The 16297-nt window shown below is 34.6% G+C and overlaps 2 protein-coding genes across 2 annotated transcripts; one reads left to right on the top strand and one right to left on the bottom strand.

Moving 5' to 3' along the window:
• The first annotated feature begins 8389 nt into the window (after positions 1 to 8389).
• LOC115990543 lies at positions 8390 to 8983 on the top strand. Its single transcript, XM_031114366.1, has one exon. The coding sequence runs from the start codon at positions 8390 to 8392 to the stop codon at positions 8981 to 8983; it is 594 nt and encodes a 197-aa protein (XP_030970226.1).
• Positions 8984 to 9996: 1013 nt separating this feature from the next.
• LOC115991799 (pyruvate decarboxylase 1) lies at positions 9997 to 15802 on the bottom strand. The gene is made up of 7 exons (XM_031115726.1): positions 14963 to 15802; positions 14555 to 14718; positions 12089 to 12650; positions 11586 to 11674; positions 11368 to 11485; positions 10943 to 11131; positions 9997 to 10462 (listed from the first exon to the last, which is right to left on the bottom strand). The coding sequence occupies exons 1-7, from the start codon at positions 15425 to 15427 to the stop codon at positions 10292 to 10294; spliced, it is 1758 nt and encodes a 585-aa protein (XP_030971586.1). The 5' UTR covers positions 15428 to 15802; the 3' UTR covers positions 9997 to 10291.
• Positions 15803 to 16297: the final 495 nt, after the last annotated feature.

The raw sequence follows: 16297 nt of genomic DNA, 5'->3' as shown, positions 1-16297 counted from the left end.
AACACACTTATCATATTACTGGTGAGTAATGCTACAGCCATAAACTATTTTACAACATTTTTACAAACTATTGATGTGACAAATTCTTATTAGTTCTAATATGGGTCCACCACTAACATCACATTTATTTTTATCAATAATTATTTGAAAATTACTAAAACCACATTAACAGTTTGTAAAAATATTGTAAATTAATCTGTGTATGTAGCATTACTCATTATTGGTTGCATTTGTGGCTTTTATACTCAAAAGTCAAATTACTTTCCTTTTAGGCTTTTAGTACCGAGGCCATTCAAATCCAAATTGTAGCATGAGAGATCGAGAACAGCGTATAAAGTTTATGGCAAAAGTGGTACAGTTTATTAGCAGGAATAGAAAAGCTATATCCCACTTTTTGTTCTCTTCTTTCTTTTTCAATAATTGCGTTATACCATGCATATGAGGTTTTTTTTTTTTTTTTTTTTTTTTTTTTTTTTCATTTTTAAACCTAGATTATTGTATAAGATTTTTTTTTTTTTTTTAAATATAGTTAGTAAAATATAAAGTGAAACATAAAAATTGTGACAGAAAATTTGTATTCAACATATTACCTTGTATATCTTAGATTCTTCAATTAAATTCAAATACTTCTTCTAAAAACTTTTAAAAAATAAATAAACATTTGATTGTATCGACTAATCAAACACAAAATATGTTATATTTGAAAAAAATTAATTTAATACAAATATGTTTTTGAATTTAATTTAAGAACCTAATATACTACTATTATACATAAGATATTGAATCTTTTTTTTTGTTTTTTTTCCTTTGTCCTTTCTATAAAAAAAAAAAAAAAAAAAAATGTCCTTTGTTATCTGCTCTAATCCATTTTTCTTTGGGCTCCAACACTCAAGAGCTCAAGCCCAATTACCCAGGATTGCAAACCAGTAGCATGGGCATTTTGATCGATGTCATATTGTGAGCAACAAAGCCCAATACCGAAAGTCAAAATAGGGACCTCAGCAAGAAGAGATCCCACATAAAATCCAACGGTTCCAAGTCCCCCAAAAAACAGCGCATATTGCAAATTTATGCTCAATTGACAAATAAGCACCTAGAATTGGGTGGTCCAGCCTGTGGCCGAAGCCTACAACGGGAGGAGTAAGATTTGAATTAGTGGCTGCCTGCCTCACCCCATTTGTCGCTGCGTCTACCGGGGGAAGTGCATCCCAAGGCATCAACTATAGCATGCTTGTCTGATTAGGAATAATTTATTTAATTTTTGGTCGAAAGTCTCCTAAATTATACTCATATTTTAAAAAGGTGATTAAAAGAGGTTAGAAAAACAGAAATTTTAAAAAGCTGCACATAAAAGTTAAAAAGCAAAATACTGACTTATAAGCTAGTGGCAAACACACATGCATATCATGTTCTTTATGAGTTAATTTTTGAGAATATATATATATATATATAGTTTAAAGAAAGTTCAATTAAAATTTGAATTTAGAATCTAATTTTGCGCTATATGTCTAAATTTATGTAAGGATCACACCATAATTATCTATTTAAGTTTTTTTAATCTTTGTGCTAAATGAGTTAATAAGTGCAAAATACTAAGAATTTAATATTAATGAACTATAAATTTTTTTTTTTTAAAAAAATCACATATACTCAATAAAAATCACCACACGTTCTATCTTATTAAAAATTAAAAAAAAATTATCATAAGTAGTATTAAATTTAGACAAGAATTTTAATATGTGACTAATTATGCTTACTTTTAAAAAAATTACTGATTATTTATATTTTTATGATAAAAATTGTGTTTAATTTTAAATGTATCTGTGGGGGCCGGATAGTCACTGAAATTATTAAAGTCAAGTTAATTGGGCCTGTGGCCCATCCGATAACGTAAATCCGTCTGAGGAGGCCCATATTGGGTTGTTGGGGTAGCTAAACGAAAGGAAGAGTGAATACCACAAAAGGTGAGTTTAGTATTCGTCCGAGAACAAAATCCTTCTCGGCGATATGAGTCCGAGGACGATCAGGACGCTATCGTGTTATGAACATACTTCGGACCTACGTCACCACTAAAGGTAGGATAAGGGACCAAAGGTAAGAGAGAGAGAAGGCAAACAAATATCTATGGCAACAGCTACCTCCGCATTAATTGCCTCTCAACCAATTCTCTGGCCACATTAATGTGGAAGTGATGCCTGAACAGTGATGAAGCAGTCTTACAGCTACTAGAAGGAGGTTCCAGAAGGTGTTAGATGGGACAGAAAGAGATCCCCTGAACCCAACCTACACGTGTGTGGTGAAGATGAAATGAAGAGGGCGGTATATAACATGAAAGAAAAGCATGCAGAAGAGGATCAAAACATAAAAAAGAAAACAAAGAGAACACTTAGGGAGAAAAGCTTAAAAACCACAGAACTGTATTTGTTTCAAAGAAAAACAGATTGTTATATCAGCTCTAATCCATCTCTAAACGTGAGGTGTAATCTTTTTACTTTTAAAGAAGTTAATCTAGTTCTTGAACATCCACGCTCTACAAATTTTATTATTTGGGCCCTTAATGTGCGAATCCAATATCATTTTGAGGTCGTTACAAATTAAGTCCTTACAGTATCTATACGAATGCATGTGTTACATGTTAATTTTTTTTTAATAATTTGACTAATTATTTATATTTTTATAATAAAAATTTTGCTTAATTTTAAATGCATCCATGCGTTTGCATGGGATACATGCTAGTCTATATATATATATATATATATATATATATAAGAGAAAGTTCAATTAAAATTTCAAATTGGAGTCCAATTTTGTATCATATGTCCTAAATTATTTATTTTTAAACATAGTTTTATTTCCTAATTTTAGAATCATAAATTTTCATCCAAGTAAGTTATTGAATACAAAAATCAAAGAGTCTAGAATAAATGAATCGTAAAAAAAAATAAATAAATAAATAAAAGTGCTTCACAATAACAAAAATTAAGAAGTAATAAATAAACATGAACCGTTTACATTTTAAATCTAATAATATTCTTACAAGACTTTTTAAAGAGTTAAAAAATATAAGAATGACTATCAATAATATTTAAATTATATATATATATATATATATATATATAATAGGTGAAACTGAGAGAAACTCAAATTAGAATTCCAAATTAAAGTTCTAATTTTGCACTATGTGTCCTAAATTATTTATTCTCAAAGAGTTTTATTTTTTAATTTTAGAATCATATGTGGAACCATATCATAAATATTCATTCAAGTGAATTATTAAGTACAAAAACCAAAGAGACTAGAATAAATGAATTGTAAAAATAAAAATAAATAAATAAAAAACTTCACAATAATAATAAAAAATGGACAATTTACATTTTATACCTAATAATATCCTTACAAAATTTTTTAAAGAGTTAACAAAATATAAAAATGACTATCAATAGTATTTCAATTATATATATATAGGAATTATATTATGCATCTTATTGTATATTTTTAAGTGTATTCATGCATATGCATGAAGTTACAAGCTAATCTATATATATAATAATAGGTAAAACTGAGAGAAAATCCAATTAGATTTCAAATTGGAATTCAATTAGAGTTTAATTTGCGCCACTTGTCCATCTAATTTAATTTTTAAAATTTTTGTGCCAAGTGAGTTAATTCAATGTAAAAATTGGATTTCAATTAGAACTTAATTTTACGACATGTATCCCATCTAATCTATGTTTTTAATTTTTGTACTAAATGAGTTAATTTAGTGTAAAAAATGAGGAGTCCAATATAAGTAAACCATAAAAAACTTAATTTTTGAATGATTTTATATTTATGAGTCTTTTTTTTTTTTTGTGTGTAGAACTAAAAACAATTCAAGTTTATAAGTCATCTATATATATATATATATATATATGTATGTATGTATATAAGTAAAGATGAGAGAAAATCCAATTAGATTTTAAATTGGAATCTATTTTTACACTACGTGTGCAATCTAATAAAAAATTTTAAAATTTTGAATCAAGTTAGCTCAGTGTAAAAATTGGATTTCAATTAGAGTTTAATTTTACAGCGTGTGTTCCATCTAATCGAAATTTTTTTAACTTTTGTGCCAAATGAGTTAATTTAGAGTAGAAAACGATAAGTCCAATATAAATAAATTATAAAAAAAACATAATCATATATCTAACACTATATATAAAATTAGAGGAAGAGAATTTTCAAAAAAAAAAAAATTTAGAGGAAGAGAGAGTTTGAATTATTTTATATTTATGAGCCTTTTTTTTATACCTAAAAACAATTCATTTGCACAAAAATTTAATATATATATATATATATATTAATAAGTAAAACTTAGAGAAAATACAATTAGATTCTACAATTGAGGTCCAATTTTTCGCCATGTGTCCTAAATTATTTATTTTTAGAGAGAGTTTTATTTCTTAATTTTGGAATTAAATGTAAGACCATATCATAAATATCCATTCAAGTGAGTTACTGTATAAAAAAACCAAAGAGTCTAGAATTAATGAATATAAAAATATTTAAAAAATGAAAAATTTACATTTTCTACCTAATAACATTCTTACAAGACTTTTTAAAGAGTTAAAAAATATATAAGAATGACTATCAATAATATTTAAATTATATATGTAAGATTATTATACTATGCATTTTAATGTATATCTTTTAAATATATCCATGCATATGCATGGGGTTACAAACTAGTATATATTAATAGTTAAAGCTGAGAGAAAATCCAATTAGATTTTAGTTAGATTCTTAATTTTGCACCATGTGTCTTATTTAATTTTTAATTTTGTGCTAAGTGAATTATTGAGTGTAAAAATCGAAGATTCCAAATTTAATTAGATTTTAAAATGGATTTCAATTGGAATCCAATTTTTCGCCACGTGTCCATCTAAGTTTTTTATTTTTGTGGAAAGTGAATTATTGGATGCAAAAACCTGAGTCTAAAACCAATTAAAATTTAAATCATATATATATATAAAATAAGAAACTATTACATTTTTAAAAATATATGGTTTTAAAAAGTGTAAACTAACACTATGCATAGAGTTACACACTAGTTTGTGTAATGTTAGACCAAAAAAAAAAAAAAAAATGAAGAAGAAGAAGAAGAAGAAAGGAGTAAGAAACTAACTTATTTTTAAAAGTAGAAAAATTAAAAAGCAATGGATAATTTAAGTAGAAACCTAGCTTATAATTGGTTTCCCAAGTTTGTCACCAAGATAAGTTACCTCAACTATGCCTTTGTCCTTACTAAAGTCAACAACCTCTAAAGTGTGCCATGGATTGGCCCCCTTCTTCAAAACAAATAAATGAAAATTTTTCCTCTCAAAAACACAGTCACTTTCTACTCACAGTCCCAAGTATTCAGGAAAAGTGCAACCAAGTAAGAATGAAAGGAGGGAGGGACGACACTATAAAAGAAGTTGTCAAATTAGTAGTTATTTTTTCATTTTCTTCAAAAAAAATTTCTTAAATGGTTTACTAAACCACATATCCTTAGGGTATACATTAGTAAAACTCATATATATATATATATATATATATATATAACACATGATTCCCTGTTTGATCTAAACTTTTTTGTAGGCCAAAAATATCTCATTCAGTAACTAATAATTTCTCCTAGTCTCTCTCTCTCTTAGGAAGGATGGTCCCCCATTCTCCCTTTAGGCAGTAGAAGAGTTTTGTCCCTTACGGTAGTAAGGAGTGTTTTGTTTCTTCTCTTGTTTAATCTTTGTGTGCTGTTTTTTTTTTTTCTTGACTTCTCTTTGTCTTCTTTCTCGGGTCACTATGGGTGTTTCGAGACTAGTGGGTTTTTCTTTTCTGGGGTATTTGGGAAACAGTTTTTTCCTCTCTTCTTTTTCCGCACCTCTTTTCTCATCATGGTTACGGTAGTAAGGAGTGTTTTGTTTCTTCTCTTGTTTAATCTTTGTGTGCTATTTTTTTTTTTCTTGGCTTCTCTTTGTCTTCTTTCTCGGGTCACTATGGGTGTTTCGAGACTAGTGGGTTTTTCTTTTCTGGGGTATTTGGGAAACAATTTTTTCCTCTCTTCTTTTTCCGCACCTCTTTTCTCATCATGGAAGATCTAGCAACCATTTGGGATAACCTGTCTTTGTCCGAAAAAGAACAAACTGGGTATACTATGTGGGCTGATCATCGTACAGGGGAGTACATGTTGGCTGCCAAATTTCTAACTCCACATTTCTTGCTAATGGAGGTGATGGCTAGAACGTTCAAGCAATTGTGGAGGTCAACAAACGGCTTCAAGATTAGGTGTATTGGAGACCACAAATGCCTATTTGTCTTCAATAATCTTCCTGATGTGGAACATATTATCAAAAATTAGCCCTGGAGTTTTGAAAAATACTTAGTCGTTATTCAAAGGTATGATGGTGAATCCCTTGCTCATGAATTAATCTTTAATAAGGCTACGTTTTGGGTGCAGGTTCACGACATACCTTACAAGTACATGACGAAGCATATGGCCGAATTTTATGTGATATTATTGGTGAAGTGAAAAAATCCTCTGGGGCTGTTGATGATGATGGGGGTCAGTTCTTGAGGGTTCGAGTAACTCTCTACTTAAACTTGCCGTTGTGTCGAGGTCGTGTTATTACTCTTGAAGGAGGGGGTAAGTCTTGGGTCTCTTTCAAGTATAAGCGCCTTCCGAATTTGTGTTACTGGTGTGGTCGTTTAAGCCACGACGACAAAAACTGTGATTTATGGATTAACAGTAAGGGTACTCTTAAGGCTGAAAATCAACAATTTGGGTCATGCTTAAGAGCCGCACCATACACCTCTGCCAGTAAAGATGTCATCTATGTTCCGGGGTACTGTGAGGATCGGTACTCGAGGCAGAATAAACTTTCACAAGCCCTGGTGGTTGAATCAGTGGTGGAGGAGGGTGTTAACTCAGAGGCGCCAATGGAGCAACCTGATAAGGAAAAGGCGCAACAGGAGAGGATCATTAATGCAGTGTCTGTTTCAATTTCAAATTCCCCAGCTGGCATGGAGGGAGTTATGCATGATGAACCACAAAAATCTATTCCTAGTATTTCAGAGGCAATATCCCAGTTAGATTTGGTAATCCCAACGGATCAGAATCCTAGTAATGTCAGGGATGTATATTTGGACACATTAAAGGAGATTGATACGGAGATTTTTAAATTCGATTCTCCTGGTCACATCAGTGTGATGGGGGCTTCTCAATGTAGTCATACAGTCCGTGGTGCTCCATCCCTCACCCCCCAAGCACATGATTCACTTAAGCATCTTGTTTCCATCCAGTTCCAGAATTCTACGTTGACTGATGTTCCAATCTTGATTGATATCTTTGTGCCCCACCCGAGTACCTGGAAAAGAATTCCTCGCCCTAGTCATGAGGCTGCTTTCTCTCAAGCTACACACTCTTCCTCAAAACGGCCTTTTTCTCTACTTCATGATTCGAATGAGTTACCTTGTAAAAGACGTTTGATTTCTCAGGTGGAGTCAGGAAGTACTATTCTATTGGCAAAGACTGATATCCAGTCCTACCAGGAGCCATAAGTGTCCTAGTTTGGAATTGTCATGGGCTTGGGAACCCATAGACAATTCGAGAGCTCGGGAATTTTGTCCGGGCACAAGATCCTGTAGTTGTGTTCTTGGCTGAGACATGGCTGGATGAAGCTAGGCTAAAGTCTCTTTTGCAGAATTTTGTTTGTGACCAGAAGTTTGTTGTTTCAAAAATAAACCAGGGAGGTAGACTAGCTCTTCTGTGGAGGTCTGATTTTGATGTTAAGGTGGTCTCTTCTTCACTCAACCATATTAATGCAGTGATTAATTCGGGTAAGGAAAACTCTTGGAGATTTATGGGTTTCTAGGGCAACCTCGAGACTCATAAGCACCACGAATCTAGGGCTATTCTAAAAAATCCTAACCGAAGATTTTCTTTGCCATGGTTATGTGCGGGTGATTTTAACGAGATTTTAAGGTCTCATGAAAAGAAAGGTGGTAAAGCAAGATCAGAGATTCAGATGAGGGATTTCCATGAAACATTAGATGAATGTGGTTTTGCCGACTTGGGGTTTATTGGACAAAAATTCACTTGGTGTAAAAGATTGACAGGTGGTGTTACGGTATGGGAGCGCCTTGACAGAGCTGTAGCTAATCATGAATGGATTTCTCTGTTTCTGGGTTATTTAGTAACTCATCTTGATACGGTTTTCTCGGATCATAACCCTTTAAGTATTCATATGGAGGGGCTGCCAATCCGAAATCAAAGACCTTGAAGGTTTGAACAAGTATGGTTGAATGATGAGTCTTGTCGTACTACAGTGGAAGCAACTTAGGAGAGCCCTTTTTTTTTTCTTCTAATCCGATGTCAGTGATTGAGGCTAATGTGAACAACTATCAGAGGAAATTGAAAGATTGGAGTAGGGTTTCTTTTGGTAATATCTCTCGGGCTCTAGTTGAAAAGAAAAAGAAGATCAAAGTGGCGGAAGGGGAAGCGGTAAGAAGTGGAATTAGTGACCAGTTGCATGTTTTGAAGGTAGAATTGAGAGAACTCCTTACCAAGGAAGAGAAGCTTTGGCAGCAACGCTCAAAGCTGCATTGGCTTAAAAAAGGGGACCAAAATACACGTTACTTTCATGGCAAAGCTTCTCAGAGGTGTAGGAAAAATTGCATCAAATGCCTAAGAAATCCAAATGGGGAGTGGGTTGAAGGTGATGACCGAATTGCTCAATTGTTTATTGACTACTACAGTGAGCTTTTCTCAACCTCAAATCCGAATCAGTTGGAGGAAGTGTTGGTCACTATTTCTCAACCAAATTCAATGAATGCGGATTTGGTGAAACCTTTTGTGAAGCAAGAGGTGGATATGGCTCTAAAACATATGACACCTTTGAAAGCGCAGGGTCCAGATGGCATTCCCTTTCATCTTCTATCAACACTTTTGGGATTCCATTGGTGATGACGTGTCTTGTGCTGTACTTTCTTGTCTCAATTCAGGTTCTATCCCAGCTAGATATACGCATATATCAAATGTAGGAACCAAATATACACGTATGCTTGATAATAAAAAAATTCAACAGGCATGTAGTGGCATATTTAGGACCTAATTAATTATGATTATTTATGGATATATTGTATTGCAATTTTTTTCTTCATTATTTTAGTGACATATAATACATAACCGAAATTAATTTTCCAAACATTATAACACGAGTATAATAAAATAACTAATAATGAACACACATATTGTGCAGAACATCCAGACTATAGATTTCTTTAACTGTTAGATTTCTTAGTAATCTATGGTATAAAAAAAATGTATAACTTAACAAGAATTACATTGCATGGAACTTGAACCCAACTTAGTTTTTTTAATATATATATATATATATATATATATATATAAACTATCTCCAGGTAGAGGCTTAGGCCCAATAAACTGGCCCAATGAGATGCTGCTGCATGTCAATTTCCAGACACATGACAGAATCTTACCGGATCCAGTGCACAGCACCCTACCGGGTCCAAGCCGAACCCCTCCCATCTTCTTTTGAGCAAACCCAGCCCGAAGGAGCTTCGCTCTTCACGAGAGCTTAACAAAAGGCTACTCGAAAGTCAATCCTAGGCCCAGCAGACTTGGGTTTCTTTCGATAATCCGGAGTCTGTTAGAGCTGAAAAGCAAGCTCACAGCAGGTTAAACACAAAAAAGAATCAATCCTTTTTGTTTCCTTGCTATTTTATTTCGCAAGATAATTACTAAAAATCTGCCTTTTCTTTTGCTCATTTTGACACTTCATTTAAAAAAGGGCTGACATGGGCTTTTGAGGTTACAAGTTTGGCGATTGATTGGTAGTGGCAGAGATGGATGCCTAGGCCCATTCTGCAGGAGTACAGACTCAACCACCCTCCCTCGAAAAAGCCTAAATACCAAGTTACCCACAATCCAAGGGCCACGTATCAAGGGCGGACCAATAGAAACCAAAAGGAACTACTCCCACAACATGCACCATCAATATTATACATGCACATTCATCATCAAGATTGTTACACTCTGTCATTTACAAAAGCTCTTAAAGGTCCAATGCTAACATACAGCAATTAAACTTTATTTTTACAACAAAAAGGAGGATGCGGCAACAGGATTGGTATAGATGCCTTGCAACCCAAGCAAGACTATCTTCTCTTATTAATTTATAGTTCTGGATTAGAGCCTCATAATACCGATTTCAGTTCTGCAAAAAGGACTCGTAGTAAGGCCAATCTGAAATTATTGAGGATTTGGAGGACGGCCATTAGCAGCAGAAACTCGGGATCCCCATTCCAGCAGCTCTTTGCTGGTGTCATCCTTGTGCACAAATACTTCGATGAAACATAAAGAATCCTTTTGTGCGCCTGTTGCTGTTGCAATCGCTTCTGTCAGTTCGTCCTCTTTACGTACCTGTATTTTATCAACTGAATCTATCAATACACTTCAGGAGCAAAATGATGTATTGCTATAAGATTCAAGTTCCAGAATGCATCTTTTAAATATCTAAATGAGAGAAACTACAAGCAAATGCTCTGCAATCTTTTTGACTCTGACTGGGACGTTTTGAGTCCTCTAGGATTAGTCAATCTGTTTTGGTCATGAGCTTCAATATTTAAATAATATATACTACTTAGGTCCTTGAAGATTTGAATTTGGGAATCATGTGACTCTTAAGTTATCTGGAATAAGTTCAGGAATGAATGACAGAGCAGAATGGAGGAATACTTTTGAAAATGCACGCTCAACAAGAAAATTTGTGGTAAGAACGAAACAAATGAGAACAAAACCAGTTATAATCGCTAGAAGCTTAAAAGTAAAAGTAAAAATCAAATAAAGCATGTGATCATGGTTTTCAGACAGTCGTTAGAACTCGATTTCACGAATACTAACCTTGGCAGTCCAGCATTTGCCTTCGCCATTGTGGATGGCATCAACAAGGGCAGTGTAGTCCCAGTTCTTAATCACATTGTATGGGCCATCATGAATCTCTACTTCAATTGTATAACCTCCATTATTGATCAGAAATATAATGGTCCTTTGTCCACATCGAATCATTGTTGAAATGTCCTGAGCGGTAACCTAAATAAAGTGGAAATTGTTTGATCACATGCTTGATATTCCAAAACATAGAAATCCCATAGCAAGGTTTAGCAATGCGTTAACAGAGGAGGCCAGGTATCTCCACAAAGTCCCAAAGCAGGGATGGAGCAAGGACAGTGAAAGATTTGCTTGGCAGGAACAGGGGCAGTGAATAGGGTCCAAGTCCCTGATCCCTATCTCCTGTTATAATATTTCATATCAAAATTATAACTAACCTGAAAACTACCATCACCAATGCAAGCAATCACACGCTTATCTTTAGCAGCCTGTGCATATCCAAGAGTGGCACCTACTGACCAGCCAATAGATCCATACTGCATCTGGAATTCATACCTAAATGCAATCCATATAAAACATTGGCACCCTTCCGGCTGATAAAAATATTGTATTCAATCATCAAGGAGTAAAGTGTTTAATCGAGACCCTGGCTTACCCGCAGTTCTCAGGGAGGCGGAGCTTCTGACAGTTGAACCATGAGTCCCCAGTTTCGGCAATTACAGCACTGTCTCCACTTAACATGTCCTGTTTAATCAATAGATGAATTAACCAAAAATGGCAAATCCATGAACAAAGACACAGGATAAGAAATTGTGTGTTACATAAGATTTATTTAATTGTGCTGTGTTTCTAATTACAAACCAAAGATATCATAATAAAGACTTAAAACACTTCCTCTATGGGGATGATTTAGAGAAAGAAGAAATGATAAGAAGGTAGAAGTTTGAAGGACCAGGACACAATCTAACAATCCCAAGAATTGGGGAAAAAAATTAATGGCGAAAAAATGCCAGGCATATGCTACCAAACAATATTAGAAATTCAATGAATAGAACTCTTAGTTTACAACATAATATCTTGAATGAGATTTCATTTCACAACCCTTAACAGTCTAAAGACTAAAATGAATGGCTCTAGATAGTGTTTCTTGTGTCTTACCTGAATGTGTTTGAAGAGAACATTAACTCTAAGAGGCTCATCTTTCTCACATTTTAAAGGGATTCCTGACGGAACATAGATCCGGCTGTAGTTCTCATGAGCTGTGCAGTTCTTCTTTAGCCTTTTAGCCAATGCACTCAAGAAATCAGCCATGAAAACCCAGCCAAAAGATAGACCATTGGCTATAGTCACGCGATTAGGCTGCACTATAATTGCTTTCTCCTTCTTGATCAGCAAGGAGTAACCAACAGAGCTGTAATCATTAAAGATGGGGCCAGCAAAGACATAAGCATCAGCAGACTCCACAATCTCCCCAACGAAGCTGGTGCTGATAGCACCCCAATACGTTCCAATGAAGTGAGGATGGTGCTCTGGCACCAGTCCCTTTGCTGAGGGCATAACTGCTACTGGATATTCACTGGCATCAGCAAGTTCAACAAAGGCCTTTTGTGCCTTCGCTACCCTTAACTTGGGGCCACCCACAAGCACAGGCTTCACAGCTTTGTTCAAAAACTCAGCGGCCGCTTCCACAGCTGCTTCTAATCCTAATTGATTGCTTATCCTGTTTAAAAAGGGTGGCCACTAAGATTATCGTAGATATTACTTCCAATTATTTAAAGCAATTAAATCCTACCTCAGAACTTCTACCCTTTTGAAACTTTATAAGCAATGACAGACACAAGCATTACACGAAGAAAAAAAAAAAAAAAAAAAACCTACGATTCATGGTTACATCATGTGAAACCAATATTATCAAAATTGTCTGTTAAATATTAGCATTGATACACCATGTTGAATATGCTAGTATGGATGCGGAAGCAAAAGCATAAAGTATAAAACACATAAAGTATAAAACACAGTAACACACGAGGGTTACGTGGTTCAGCCTAACGGCCTACATCCATGGAGGAAACCTTAAAGGGCTATATCAATAATATAATATAGTGTAATACAAATCCTGTGTTACAATGAATTATAACATGTGTATATATAGTAGACTAAACCCTAGACTAATAGACTTTTAATACAAGTAGGAGACTTGGCTTGCACACAAAGTAGAATTAGACTTGGGCCTATGTTAATGGACTAATATATCTTTAACATCCCCTCTCAAACTCAAGATGGAAGCTTGATAAAATCTTGAGATTTGATAAGGTTGAGAAGATCTCTTGAATGAAGTTTGGCTCTGTGACGGTAGTTTAAGGAAGGCAATGGTCTTGCAGTGTTGATGCAACTTCTAACAGTGGCTTGACTATACCGGAGAGTTTTGACGGTAGTAGTAGGAAACTAAAGAAGATGAACACAGCGAAAAAAAAAACACCGAGGAAGACAAAGATTGCTTTTAAGTATACCGTAAGGACAGAAAACCATGGCCACAGGAAGGTGGCTCTGATACCATGTTAAATATTAGCATTGATACACCATGTTGAATATGCTAGTATGGATGCGGAAGCAAAAGCATAAAGTATAAAATAGAGTAACACACGAGGGTTACATGGTTCAGCCTAACGGCCTACATCCACGGAGGAAACCCTAAAGGGCTATATCAATAATATAATATAGTGTAATACAAATCCTGTGTTACAATGAATTATAACATGTGTATATATAGTAGACTAAACCCTAGACTAATAGACTTCTAATACAAGTAGGAGACTTGGCTTGCACACAAAGTAGAATTAGACTTGGACCTATGCTAATAGGCTAATATATCTTTAACATTGTCAAATATGATAACTTGGTTTTGATTTGAGTTCATCACTTCCTATTTGGCTGGAAAGTATATCTATTCAAAATATCAAATGTTGCCATGAGTAATAAAATGGGATTGATCTGCTAAAAATATAGGGAATGTTTGGAATGGAAGGAAAGGAGAGGGGGAAGGTGGCTGGAATATACTAAAATTTAGTACATTGTAGTCATCTTCCATTCTCCTCTGCTCTACTGTCCAAGCCTCGCCTCATCCCCCCCATCCAAACATAAGGGGAATGTTGAGCAACGTAGAAAATAAACAGCTTGATTGGCCGAATACAAATTCTTTTGAGTTTACACTAGTCAAGAAAGTTCATTGTCATCAAAATATGTTCCAACTGTTTCTGTAGATGTGAAGTTAAACATCAACTAAAACACTAAAATGCCTGAGTTTACAAAGAAAACTTAGCAAGCATGCTTCTTTCGTTACTCTACAGTCATACAACTATTTACTTCAATTGTGTCAACTGTACATCGAGATCAACATTATTCACACTGTTCCTAGCATGCACTTCATCCATGAACCATGATCCACCAATTGCACTTTACCATAACACTTACTAAGTAAAACCAATACATAAAACATATTTTTAATTACTGGAACTCATAACTTCTAGATGAGCCATATCTTGGCGCAAGATTTCAAGAAATACTAATCAAATTCACAAAAATTCCAAAAACCAAAATCTGAATATGAGGGAGAGAGATCCATACTTGGGTGCTAGAAAGAACGGCACAGGATCCCTCCCAAAAGTTGGATGAGGAATCCCTGGCAAATTACAACCGATACTAATATAGACCGGCTTGCTTTCCTTCAATGCAGTCGAAATCGCCGTGTCTATCAGCTCGTGCGCATCATCCAAGTTATTCACCACTGCCTGCCACATTATCCATCACATAAATAAAACACCACCCATCAAACTTGAACATCACCTAAACTCATCAAACTTAAAAATAAAAGCTTATAGACAAATGTGACAACGAACATGATCATAGTTTACAAATTGAGGTCATGTGATCAGTGACACATTACTTTAGATGACCCAGTAAAATTTTAATCCAAAAAACTTCCTAAAAATTACATTCACAATTTTATAAGATCAGACTTTCTCTTTGTCTTACCTGATTACAAGTGACAGTTTGAAAGCACCTAAGCTCTTGAGAAAAGTCAGGCAACCCGATCGTGTGGTGGAGGATCCGGTTAGTTCCATAATCGTTGGAGTTGGGCCCACCAACTATGCAAATCACAGGCAAGTTTTCACTGTAAGCTCCAGCAATAGCGTTGAGGACACTAAGCCCACCAACGGTGAAGGTAACTACGCACGCGCCAACGCCCTTGGCGCGCGCGTAGCCATCGGCAGCATAGCCAGCGTTGAGCTCATTACAGCAGCCAACAAGGTTGAGGTTTGGCTCGGCTATGAGGTGATCAAGAAGTGTGAGGTTGAAGTCACCGGGCACAGAGAACACGTCTCTCACGCCGATCTCTACTAGCCGCCGAGCCAAGTGCCGACCCAGTGTCCCGATTGAGCAAGCTGGGTGGACTGGAGCTGGAGTAGCTACTGAGCCTACGTTATTTGCAGTATCCATGAGAATGATAAGGCTTTTTTTTTTGTTGTTGTTATGGTAATATCGAGTTTTGCTTGAAGGTAAAGAGGTATGTTGTTGGTGTTTATATATGGTTGCCAAAAATGGGGTTTTGGAGAAAAGAAAAAACCAGTTGGTTTTGGAAAACTATGGGCGTGAGACTGTGAAGAGAAGAATTCAGGTGTGATTGGTTGGGGGTGAAGGTGGAAAGCGAAGAAAGTAGGGAAGGTTTTGGTTTTTGCTAATGGGTTTATTTATTGGCTATGGCTGTGGTTTTTGATGCTGTTGCAGTGGTTTTGGGTTTAATTATTAATCATTTATTATGTACAGGGATGTTTGCAATTGCGGTGGGTAGAAAAGCTAAAAGAGATTGGGGCATCTTGGACTATTTTGCGGATCTAGAGGACCCAAATCATAGTTTAATAGTTCATCCAAGAAAAAAAAATCATGGTTTAATATATATATATATATATATATATATTTTTAGTATTACTACATATATAAATTATTTTATAATATTTTTATCAACAGTTGATTGATTTTTTTACTAGGTTCACTACAAACATTATATTTTTATTATCAATAATCATTCATCACATAGAGTTTATAAGATAGTGTGTGCCTTGAAATTTTTTTTTCCGTTTATAATTCAATGCTATAAGTAGGAATTCAAAGCCTAATGCTATAAATACAATATTTTGCACAACAAGTTTCATATTTGTTGAATTGTTTAGCTGTTATCCATTCTTATTTAAACTCACTATTTATAGCTCTATATTCTAGCAGATGTGAGAAAAAGGGAAAAGATCTACAGTGTGAACTGATTTTAATTTAAATCCTCAATTTTTTTTTTTTTTTTGGGAGAAACAAAAT

The sequence above is a fragment of the Quercus lobata genome, chromosome 5 (assembly GCF_001633185.2).
Source record: "Quercus lobata isolate SW786 chromosome 5, ValleyOak3.0 Primary Assembly, whole genome shotgun sequence".
NCBI classification, from domain to species: Eukaryota; Viridiplantae; Streptophyta; class Magnoliopsida; order Fagales; family Fagaceae; genus Quercus; species Quercus lobata.
Note: the sequence above shows the minus strand (reverse complement) of the source record. Positions and strands in the feature narration are given on the sequence as shown.

Bases quoted from the DNA above. Each gene is read 5' to 3' on its own strand.
- LOC115990543 (XM_031114366.1), top strand. From the start codon at position 8,390: ATGTCAGTGATTGAGGCTAATGTGAACAACTATCAGAGGAAATTGAAA.
- LOC115991799 (XM_031115726.1), bottom strand. From the start codon at position 15,427: ATGGATACTGCAAATAACGTAGGCTCAGTAGCTACTCCAGCTCCAGTC. The intron at 11,486-11,585 runs GTAAGCCAGGGT...GATTGCATTTAG, and splicing joins CGCCTCCCTGAGAACTGCGG to GTATGAATTCCAGATGCAGT. The intron at 11,132-11,367 runs GTTAGTTATAAT...CACTTTATTTAG, and splicing joins TTGGTGATGGTAGTTTTCAG to GTTACCGCTCAGGACATTTC.